We start from the raw sequence: 12107 nt of genomic DNA on the forward strand, positions 1-12107 counted from the left end.
GTTTAGCATAAGGTTCATACACTGTGTCTAATGCCACAACATTTCAGATACAGAAAAGTGCCCTTGTACATTTGCCTGTAGAAACCATTTTAATTCTGTTTATCTGAACAACTTATTTCCAGCTATAAGAATACTAAGAGTGACTGCCATTCTCTGTCTTCCATAGGCCTTTATCCCGACTGAACCTCTCTATTTACTTCCTCTCATGGTGAGTACTGAAACAGCCTCTCTCTTATGGAATGCTGCGTTGTTTGGTGGTCTGATACATGGCTGTGAGCCAGGAGACAGAGTTCTAATTCTGGCTGTATTAGTGACTCTCTCTTTATTTTTCTGCCTCACTTTGCACATCTGTGTAACAGGGATATTAATACTTACCTATCTCAAAGGAGTGTTGTGGGGATCCATTTTAGATCATATTTGTGCAGCATGTGTATGAACATGTAAAGTGCTAAGGACCTGATCCAATGTCCATTGGTCAATGGAAAGACTTCAGTGGGCACTGGATCAGGCCCAATCTAATCCATTTACAGGACAAGTTATGCAGCCTCCTCTGACAACACTGCCAGTCGCAACATCATTGATGCAAATGGTGTTTTATAGACTGGCAGGTGGTAGGAGTCTTGAAAAGCAGTAATGCTCACATGCCCTCCCTCTCCCTTTAGAAAACAAGTACACAATCTTTGAGATGCACCTTGTTTCCAGCAAAGCCCTTGCTTGCTAATTTCCACAAATAAGCCCAGGATTCTCCAAAATAGAGATGTGTTGGAATGTACCATGAAACTTGTGTGGTTTGATTTTTTTATATATATTATTGTCAACAAAATGCAATGAATCAGTTTAATTCTTGGATTTGCAGGTTTCTGTCTGGTGCCTTACTAATCTACTTTTACATACCATGAATTTCATGTCAGATTTCACCACTTAGAATTCTCTCATCCCAATATGTGACACGTTCCATCCAGTTCTTTTACTTATTCTTCTGCAAATATTTGGATGGAGGGAGCCTGTCAACTCCCAACTGATTTATAGAAGTGCCTCGTACAGTGTCTTGAGGAGATGTAAGCATTTTAATATTGTCCAACAGAGATCTCATTAACACAAAAGTGACTAAATCAGCGTATGGCATAGCTATATAAAAAAAACTTATGGTAGCCCACCATCAATTTATGGTAGCTCACATTTGCCATAGAAAAAAAATTCAAGTAGAAAAGATACAGATTAACCTTCTATGCATGGCCCTTGATTCGAAGGGATGAATGCTGTTGTAGCTAAGCCACAGGGCAGTGATTCAGAACTCTTGGGTTCTCTTTCTGCCTATGTCAGTGACAGGCTTCCTGTTATGACCCTGGGAAAGTAAACAGGCCAGCATTTTCAACAGCGGCCTGGGCTTTTAGATGCACGAATTTGTGGGTATCCAGTGAAGACACTTTGGGTTTGATTTTTCAGTGATTAATCTGAATCCAGTTGGTTAAAGCAAGTCACTCTGTCACCCCAGTTATTGTATTATCTGCTTAATAATATTTGAGTATTGCTTCCAAAATTATGGCTTTGTTAAAAAACAAATTGAAAAACAGCAGAACTAGAAAAAAAAGTTCCCAATTTTGTGGGGAGAAAACTTAAAAAATTTCAGTTTCTTTACATTTTTGATAAGAAAAGAAGCAGTAAAATTGTCATTCACTGTGGAAAAATCAGTTTTGCCCAGAAGACAGACATTTATAACTTTTTTTCTGCAGAGAGATGTCTTTGTTGCCACAAACAACAATTTTGCCCCAGAACAGGTTTGTAAATGTGAAGATATACAATTTCAAATGCAAATATTCATGGAGTGAACACAGGTTGTTTTGCCAAGACATGTGCAGCATCTCACATGTTTGTTGGTTTGGATAGATGTATGCTACGGACAGGCAAACCTTTGGAAAATGATGAATGAAACTAGTTATTAGGACAACTTTCTAGCTAGTGGTATAGCTTATAATATGAGTCATGCCATGTTCCTAAGGCAAATCTTTAAAGCTATTCACCCTTTATACCCCAAGGCACTTAAAGGGTTAAAAGGTTTAAACATGACCAACTTTTCATAGTCGTCTTTCAGACTACATATGAGGAAACGTTTGCACAAACACTATACTGCAGGACCTTCTCTTAAGGCTCAAGATGAACCAATGAGGCTGTGTTTGGATCCAGATTAGATTTACACTGCAGTTTGAGGCTGAATCAGGGTTCATGTTCAGTTTTGGGAGTTAAATCCCACAACCTGTTAAATTTTAGCTCAAAACAGTGCAAATCTCATGGTGGATCAGTTTCTATTGCCTTGAACAGTAGGGATCTTGCATCTGTTTTCAAAACTTTCCATTATCAAGGCCTGAAATCTTTCAAACAGCTGTTCTTACCAAGGTTTCAGACGCATTTCAACCAGAAAGTAAGCCCCTTCCAGTTTTGGTTCTAACCACAAATCTTAAGAGCAAGTTTGGATCCAGGAATTCAAACTGTATTCTCCTGAAACGAAGGGATTTGGATTTGCAATTTTGACGTTAGGCAATCTGTAGTTTAAAAGGAGAGCAATACAGAAAAATAACTAGAGCTACAATCCTTCTCTCTAGAGCCCTGCGCAGATACACAAATGTGTATCCGCATCCGATCCACGATCCACAAAAATTATCTGCGGATATCCGCAGATATCTGTGGATTTGCAGGGCTGTACACTGGGGGCCGGGCTGAGGCTCTGAGGCATCCCCCTGCCAGACACCAGTCAGGGAGAGCCGTGTGGGGAGCTTGTGTGGAGTCACAGACCCTCCACCTGCCCTCGGCCAGGCGGGGAGCCTAGGGGTCGGGCACACGGCTGGGGGCTGCTCTCAGCCCCCCCACACACACCACGGGCAGGTGGAGGGTCCGCCGTGGTTCCCCATAGCTCCCTGGCTGGGCTCCATGTTGGCCTGGGGGCTGCTTGGGCCCCCCACCCAGGGCAGGTAATGGGTCTGCTGCGGCTTCCCACAGCTGCCTGCCTGGTTCTTACAGGTTCTTATCCGGTGGGCAGCTGTGGGAAGCCATGGCAGACCCTCTACCTGCCCAGGGAGGGGGGCCTGAGCAGCCCCCAGGCCAACATGGTTGTGGACTATTGGCATCAATAGGAATACTTTATATGCAGAGAGAAGGTTAGACCCTTTGATGAATATCTTTGATGAATAGCAGAAAACAATATGCGGAGGCTGCAGGACCTATTCGGATCCTCTCTAAGGAAACCCATTTTTAAATGGTTTATAAGGCAATATCTCCTATATCTATTTAGATGAAGCTAGGGAAGTAGCTGAATAAGTATCATCGCACCAAATAACCCTGCTGATAGGATTCTACACACTCAGGTTTTTATGACCTCCATGTTCACATGCGGAAATAAATGCAAAATCAAAGATTTCAAAAAAGGAAGACATGGTAAGATCAAAATCTCTAATAAGCTCCCTACTCCAAGATTGTCATCTGTTAATTATTAGTCATTTTAATGTGCCTGTGATATCACTGTTGCTAAAACTCTATAAAACGGTGCCAAAATTGTGCTCCCACAATTAGGATACCCTTATTTATTGTACATTGCTATAACATAAATGAATATAATAACTAAAAAATAAACATTGGAAAAGATGTTTAGCCACATAAGACACTGTGATGATAAAAGCTCTTATGAGGGCTGTCCCTTTCGTGGAATACTTACAGTTAACATTGCAAACATTAACTGGCACACATTGAAAGCATGCCTCCAGTTGTGATACAGAACCATTCGATAATTCTTCCTCACTGTCAAAAGCCACCTACACAGTGTCTGAAATGAAAAGTACAAATTGTATCAGGGCTACTAAATGTGTACAAATGGGCATAGCACTGCCAAGACAAAGTGGCAGATATCTCTACAGAGCAGATGGTTACCTCATAGTCAATTTTAAATTTCTGAACCATTCCAAGCTCCATGAACATCCGGAGGGCTGCAGTAATCATGGCATCCACATCGAGTGAAAAGTCATCAAAATGGATATTGTCAATGCCAAGCTCTGACACCAGTGGTATGTTCGCTCCCTAGAAATGACAAAGAGAAAGGGAAACTCCTTGTTCAAAATTCAAGATTTTTTCCTTTGTCTGATTCTTAGAACAAATTTATTATAAGTCATCGCTGACCTGTAAATACACTCTACTAGATCTAAACTTCAACTTGAACTTTTGTTGCCCCAAGCAAATAAGGGGGAAAAAGCTAATCTGAGTAGGAAATATGCTTACTATCAATGCTGGAGCCCATATATAGAATATAGACTATAATAGCTTTCCTCTTTACAGATATTGTAGCAACACAGTATATTCTACTGCAAATTACAATGGTCAAATGCAACAAACATCTGGACAGCCAGCACCTGTGAATTTTAACGGCTACCTTTCAGAATCAGAGAAATAAATACACCATCCTGAAGAGTTTCTCTTGCCAAATTTCCTTACAGCCTGTAGTTGTACAATTGTCCGCTGTTATATACAGTTTTACTGTATGTTCAGAGAGACAAAAAGGGTAATGCAAGATATTTCTAGTGTAAATATTTTTCAAATTTAAACAAAGTTGTTTGGAGCATTCAGTTCATTTTCTAAATACATAACAATAACAGCCTTACATTTTGCTTTTTGTAAATATAACACTATAAATTCATCTTTTTTAAAAAAAAGATGACGAGTGAGGGTTTTTTAAATGCAAAATAGTACAATAGTGCATACTATTCTCTGTGCAATTATTGCATTTGTGCACCCAAATCAGTTAAATGTATATGGATACATGTAGCTGTGTGGCAGCTAACTAGCCATTTGCACACAAGTACCAGAATTGCCCATGCAGTCACATTTTTTTGGTGATGATTTAAAAAAAAGTGTATGTTTCAATCTTACACCTCCATTTTTGAAAACTCATTGGTCATAAACCTGGAGTGTTAGCAACACACAAAACCTTTTCTTAAACACAAGTGCCTGCTAATGACTTTACACTTGGCTCAAGCTATTCAACCACACAATATAATACGAGATGGTGTGAACTTGCCACAATACAGTACAAATGTTGGAACGTTAAAGTGGCTGGTTAATGGCCAACTAAAATAAAAAGTTATTTTTAATTCCGTATCTAACGGAGGGGGGCCAGTAGCATAAAAAATCACCATGACCTGTGCTAGCTGAAAGGGGTTCACCAATCTAGAACTGAATTGGCAAAGAAAACTGAACAACCATCTAAATCCTAGAGTCTTTCCAGGACATGGTTGAACTTTTGCAGGATACATGTGGGGAAGCTAGCTTTGCTATTGCCTCAGCTATCTCTGCTCTGGAAACTCGGGACTTCAGTTTTCATCAGTTTAGCATCTTCCATAGGAGCAAATCCTGAAATCTTCTGAACCTCTCCCATTTTATATCAATGAGAGTTACAGATGCTTGACATCTCTCATGATTTGGCTAATAAGCACTAAAATAATTTTTAAGGTAGAGAAAATGACATTTATTATAAAATGCTGAAGATGTAAAATATGCAGTGTTGTTGTAGCCATGTCAGTCCCAGGATACTGGAGAAACAAGGTGGGTGAGGTAATATCTTTTATTGGACCAACTTCCATTGGTGACAGAGACAAGCTGTGTAAGCTTGTCTCTCTCACCAATAAATATTGGTCCAATAAAAGATATTACCTCACCCACCTTGTCTCTGTAGATGTGAAATTGGGTCATAACTGCTAAGTCTCTGCTATGCTGAATTTAAGGGAGCTAATAGCCAATGTCAAAGTTTCTTATGGTTCACTCGCTCTTCAAAGCTTCATCAGGCTGTTTGCGATCTATGTGGAGTTTCATTCCTCCACTAATACATGCATTATTTGTGATAAATGCACTCTTTGCAAAATGCTGCTGGAAGCAATATATCTGGGGGTTTTTTGAGCTAAATGTTATAAGGAAGTTTATTGGCATGAACGTCTAACGTAGCTCTTTTGTTGCCAGCACTTTTGAAGTAGAGCTGGCTGAAATTTTTTCACCATAAAATCTGACAAAACAAAAAATGTTGCTGGAAAATTTTTCACTTTTTGTCTTAGATTTTTGGGTTTATGCTGAAAAGCCAAAAAAATCTGTGGAAAAATTTCAAAGATAATTGGGGGGTAGGGGGGAGTTGCAATCTTTCACAGGAAGGATGCATTGTCCAGCCAACTCTAATTCAAAGGGAGATATTTGATGCTGTAGCTCAAATACACTACCATCATTTTCTTCTCTCTTTGTCAAAGAACAGAGTAGCAATAATATATTCCAAATCTATAACTAATTGACCCTCAGGATATTAATAAAGCAAATCAAAGGAAATTTCTTCCCGTATCAGTCTTAAACTTCTAAATATTTAAGAGGCTTTACATCCCTAAATTTAACAGGAGTGCCATAATCTATAACTGGATTAATAGGTGGGAGAAAACATTTGTATAAAAGAACCATTTGCTTTACAACAGCAATAAAGGAAACAACAGAATTACGAGTGCTGAAGCTAATTTGAATAATGTTTATAAAAATGACATGATGTTGTGTGGCTGCAGGAGTGTGCTGGCTGCACCTGGCATTGTCTGTCCTCACTTTCTTATATCTGAGCTGCAGCAGCCTGGGGTTTATAGGAGAGGGGTCATTAAACTTCTTTTTTTTTAAATTACAAAGGTATAAAAATATTTACTATACAGAATGTTAAACATACAGCCCTGAATCCTCAGAATTCCCAGGAGACTTCCTGTACAGTGGAGTGAATTTCACTGAATTTCTTTTCCAACAAACAAAAACACCTAAAAAAGCTCTCTTCTTGGAGGACAGGTGGGATTAAGGCTCCAGGGACTGGATTAGAGAGGTAACATTTTCAAGGGTGCCTCATGATTTAGAAGCCACTGAAAGTCAACTTGAGAGATTTAAGTCCAATAGGCTTTCAATGGGATTTAGGCTCCTAGTCACTTGGGCACCTTTGAAAATTTTACACCTGATGAGTAGATATTTGTATCGTTCTCAGAATGACTGAGAACATCATTATGCACTGAAGTCTCTTTCTCCTAGTATAGGCAGGATTATTACAAATACCTTCATTTCATCCTTATTCAGGGACGAGTCACATAGCCCTACTGTAATCAGAAATGTACATGCCCTCATTGGTTGTAGCCAAATTGGGCTCAAAACAAAGATTTGATTTAAACACAAATTGTTTTCATGACCCCTCGTAACACACAAGGCCCGATTATTCTTCTCTTTAAAAAGCTACCGGAGGGCCAAAATTTCCTGTCACCTTCAGACCAAAGAACTTCCAGTGTAGCATTCACTCCTGTGGGTGGGACTCGGCAGCCTATGGTGGAAGCTGCGGACCATAAAATCATAGGGTTAGAAGGGAGCGCAAGGGTCATCTAGTCTAACCCCCTGCCAAGATGCACGATTTGTTGTGTCTAAACTATCCAAAACAGATGGGCATCCAGCCTTCTTTTGAAAACCTCTGGTGAAGGAGCTTTTACCGCCTCCCTATGCAGTCTGTTCTTACAGTTAGGAAGCTTTTCCTGAGATTTAATCTAAATCTGCTATGTCGTAGTTTGAACCCATTGCCTTCTGTGGCAAGAGAGAACCACTTTTCTCCATCTTATTTATGGCAGCCTTTCAAGTATTTGAAGACCACTGTCATGTCCCCCTTCAATCTCCTCTTTTCCAAACTAAACATACCCCGTTGCTTCAGCCTTTGCTCATAATTGGACACCGTATCCAGCTGAGGCCTCACCAGAGCAGAGTAGAGTGATACTATCACCTCTCATGACTTTCATGCTATGCCTCTATTAATGCAACTTAAAATTGCATTTGTTTTTGCAACAGCATTGCATTGCTGACTCACGTTGAGGATATAATCCACCACAACTCCCAGATCCTTCCCAGGGATCACCCAAGATTGGAGCACGTGGATCAGAACTGTGGCTGCCTTTACCCCGAAGTGTAAGGTGGGTGGTGCTGGCAAGAGCGCCATGTGCTCACTTCTCCCCTTGTGGCACCCATTTAGAGTCAGACACAGTCAGGCCCTTTTTCCTCCTCATTTCCTTGCTGCTTTTATTTTAATGTACAAATATTATCAAATGATTTTATAACATACATATGACAAGGTGAACTGCTAGGAAATGAATGACTGAGCCCTGATGAATCAATGTATAAAAGCTGGAATAATGGTCAGGGAGGCTCACTGAAGGCCAGTAGTTTTGTTCGGACCCCCGCATCAGAAATTAAATGGAACAAGAGGAGACATGCTAAGGTTATACAAAATTTAGCCTCTGGTTTTGGCTATTGTCAGACAGAGCACAGTGGAATAGATGGATCACTGGTCTGATCCTAGGCTTCTATGGCTATATAAGGTGGGGGCAGAACCTAAACAAAAAAACTTTTGAGCAAATCAAGATTTGGGAAGCACTGAGAGTTTATTACTTCAGCCGAAAGGTAAACTCTGGTGCTTATACCTCAGCAATGCTGGAGACAAGCATTTTATCGTGTTCTCCATCTTTGGAACATATTGGCTGCGTAGATTTTGTTTCTTTATGTTGTTAGCATATAACTCAATGAAAAAAGATAGATAAATACTTATTCACTTGTGTTCTTACAGACTGTATGTATGTGTATATATTATATTATATAATCAGCTTCTGAAGTAAAAAGCCACACAGCGTTTTAAAGTGTTCATACTGTCAGGGCTGAAAAAAGCAATCACGTGCAGGGAAAGAGCAAGCAAGCAAGTGAACCAAAATGGGAGACTTCTGCTGGTCTCACTAAGTATGTTTCCCATACTGGAAATAAACCTAGTGTCACATTCAGCCTGGTGAATGTTCCTGCAAACAAGTTTACTTTTAATCTTATTTTCAATTTGAATAATATATTGCATTAAAACTGGCACACTGGCCAAAACTGCAATCTTGCCCTTGAAAAGATTTGCAAAATGTATTACTAAATATTAAATACCCTCAAATTCATCAACAAAAACAGATGTCTTTAAACCACTTTTGAGAAAAATATTTTCCCTACTGAATAATTTGTGGATGACCACCGGTCAAAAGGTCATGGCAAGTGCCTTTCTATTTTGAGACTTGGAAATGTGTTACCACTGTCTCAAAATTGTGTGACTTTATAGGTTTCCCAAATGGTCTCAGAAACCATAGCTCTTTTACATAAGAGGGAACTCCTGTTTTCCAGCACCAAAGCTATATCAAACTCTTAATTAACATAACACTAGTCTACTCTTCTTCGCTAGCCTGATATAACAGACAAGAGAAAAGGGTCAAGACATGATCTGTCGATAGAGATATTTCTAGGAAGGAGAACTCTTACATAGGGAGAAATTATAACATAGTGGAAACATGTAAAACAGTTACCAGGAACATTAAGTGGTGTGATTCAGTTTTGTAGCTCTTAGAGACAGGAGGTGGGAAATTTAAAGGGGCAGTGATTGTAATCTCTCCAGTCTCTTGAATTGCTCCTTGTCTAGTCATGATTCACAGAAGCTAGTGCACGCTGGTAAGCAACATTAGGAATTTCTTTCACACACTTCCGACAGATCAAATCCTAACTGTAGTCATTTGAATAATTAGAATTGTTTATTTATATAGATCTAAATTTTGGGCTTCCCATTTGATAATAAGAACACAGTGCAGGGGACCACCAAATCTTGCAGTGAAATCTGGAAATTGTAAAACATTTTAGGTTGATCTTTGACAATGGAGCATCCTTAGTGTCCCTCTATTCCATATTTGACATATTCAAATTTGCAGCAGATTCTACAGTATCCTGCTTATAAAATATTCACTCCCATGGTGGCCATCTTACCAAGTGGACAGAGTGGACTGGCACTTGAGAGACATGGATGCTGTTCCTAGCTCTGCCAATGGCCTGCTGTGTGAGCTTAATCTCTGTGCCTCAAATACCTTTATTTCTTTACACAGAAATCCCCCTAAAAACTATTTTATATGTGCAAAGAAATGTAAAGACACTTAAGTGACATTTTCTTTATAAGCAGACATTGTTATTAACTGTAATGGGCCAAACTTTGCTTCCATTTACAACTGCACAAGGCCAAACTCAGTGTCTCCAAGGTGTGGCGCATCTGAAATACCTTTCTGCCTCTCCCTCTAAAGAGAATGGAGCTAACTGTTTCAGATCAGGGATATTTTAATGCCCACAGCAAAGGTGGTTTTAAGGGTCTCCATCTGCCATTGCATCCTGCTGATGGTATGTCTCTGCCCTTCATGATGCTGAATCAGCATCTCCTCCCAAGTGATCTGCAGTGGCAGAAAGAGGACAGTGGCCTCTAAAGAGAATTTTTGATTATTTATAGTAAAAGGAGTGAATGGGGAATAGAATCAAGGAGAGTCTGCAAGTGTTCTGTCTGGATTTGAGTTCTGATGTGCCTAGCACAGTAATGTTGATTTTTTTTGCGCCACTGTCAAAATTACCACTGTAAATATTGGTACTGCTCTTATTTGCCCTTCAACAACTCCTCCTCCCACTTCAACTACCCGCAAAGTTTGGTCCCCAAAATGGGTCACACTACATGGGAATACTGAAGTAACTGGAAGCAGAGTGAGTAATGAAGTGGAGACAGTCGGAGGAATCTAGGGTTTTTGAGGGTGCTTTATGGACACCTTATACACACACCCCTCACTTAACCATCCACAGGTCTATCAGTCTCCCTGCTCCCTTACATTCCAGATTTCCACATCTCGTTTCTGGCACAAAGAGTTCCACTTGTGTATCAACATAACCAGTCTGGGTGTCCCCTTCTCCACTGCAAAAATTAACTCTATTGCCCTCTGATTCGAAACTTGTGGGTAAGCTGTATGTACACTGGTGCATACCAGAGCCTGGAATGCTTCAGATCACTGGCATGCTGCAGCATTTGAAGCACCCAAGCTATAGCTGCTTCTGCTTATTGATACGAACACGAAAAGTGTGTTCATCACTGTTTCATAAAGCCATGTTTGGATGGTCTAACCAAATATTACATATGGTCATTATTAGTACTAGTATTTACTTTAACAAAATTCACTGGGTTAATAAAACTATTTATTCAGCTTTTTCTATTAAATAATAGAAGCACTTGCTAAGCAACACATCACCCACCTAAACAGAACATTTGGATAACTCTGACTTAGTCTGGAAAAGAGAAGACTGAAAGGGGACATACCAGTTTTCAAGTACATAAAGGGTTGTTATACGGAGGGGGGAGAAGAATTGTTCTTCTTAACTCCTGAGGATAGGACAAGAAGCAATGAGCTTAAATTGCAGCAAGGGAGGTTTATGTTGGGCATGATGAAAAACTTCCTGTCAGGGTGGTTAAGCACTGGAATAAATTGCCTAGGGAGGTTGTGGAATCTCCAGCATTAAAGATTTTTAAGAGCAGGTTAGACAAACACCTGTCAGGGATGGTCTAGATAATACTTATTCCTGTCATGAGTGCAGGGGATTGGAGTAGATGACCTCTCGAGGTCCCTTCCAGTCCTATCTTTCTATGATTGTGAACTGTGGGCTGAGAACAAAAGTATGATATTTACCTTGTGTTTCAGTGTAGAAACCTATTTGTGTATGAAACACGGGTTTGGGGATTTTTAAATTTTAGTCTTATAATGGCCAGGTAGGATAAATGGTTAGAACAACACTTCAGATACTGACTCGGTGTTTCCACAAGTAAATGCTGAAATAGAGTTGCAGTTTTTTAAATCATTCTTTCAAATATTTCTGATCAGTCAGTTGATCCTTTCAGAATCAGCTATTTTTTTCCAAACTAGGACTCATGAACAGAGATAAATGTCATAGGGTACTGAAGTAAAAATGTCACATTTCAAAATTTTGTCACAAAATATAATAGAAAAAAGCACAGAATACATTATTTATGTTGTTAAAATCAATGTTCAGTGTTAAAATTGTTTTCTAGCACATAGAAACAAAATGTATGACACAAATTTTTCTCTTTATAGGCTGTTTTAAAAGAACAGAGGCATAAAATAAAAGTGATTAATGGTCTAAACCATCTATTATGGTTAGGGGTAAAGTATGTAACTATGGATTAGGCATTCTACAGGGCA

At 39.5% G+C, this 12107-nt stretch overlaps 1 protein-coding gene across 1 annotated transcript in view; it reads right to left on the reverse strand.

The window, feature by feature from the left end:
* PDE11A (phosphodiesterase 11A) overlaps positions 1-12107 on the reverse strand; it is a 224276-nt gene that overhangs the window by 56932 nt on the left and 155237 nt on the right. The window contains exons 11-12 of the mRNA XM_074967652.1: positions 3919-4065; positions 3707-3814 (exon numbers count right to left, since the gene is read on the reverse strand). Coding sequence (XP_074823753.1) covers positions 3707-3814; positions 3919-4065 — 255 coding nt within the window. The remainder of the gene's footprint in view (positions 1-3706; positions 3815-3918; positions 4066-12107) is intronic.

This window comes from Natator depressus, chromosome 11 (assembly GCF_965152275.1).
Source record: "Natator depressus isolate rNatDep1 chromosome 11, rNatDep2.hap1, whole genome shotgun sequence".
Taxonomy (NCBI): Eukaryota; Metazoa; Chordata; order Testudines; family Cheloniidae; genus Natator; species Natator depressus.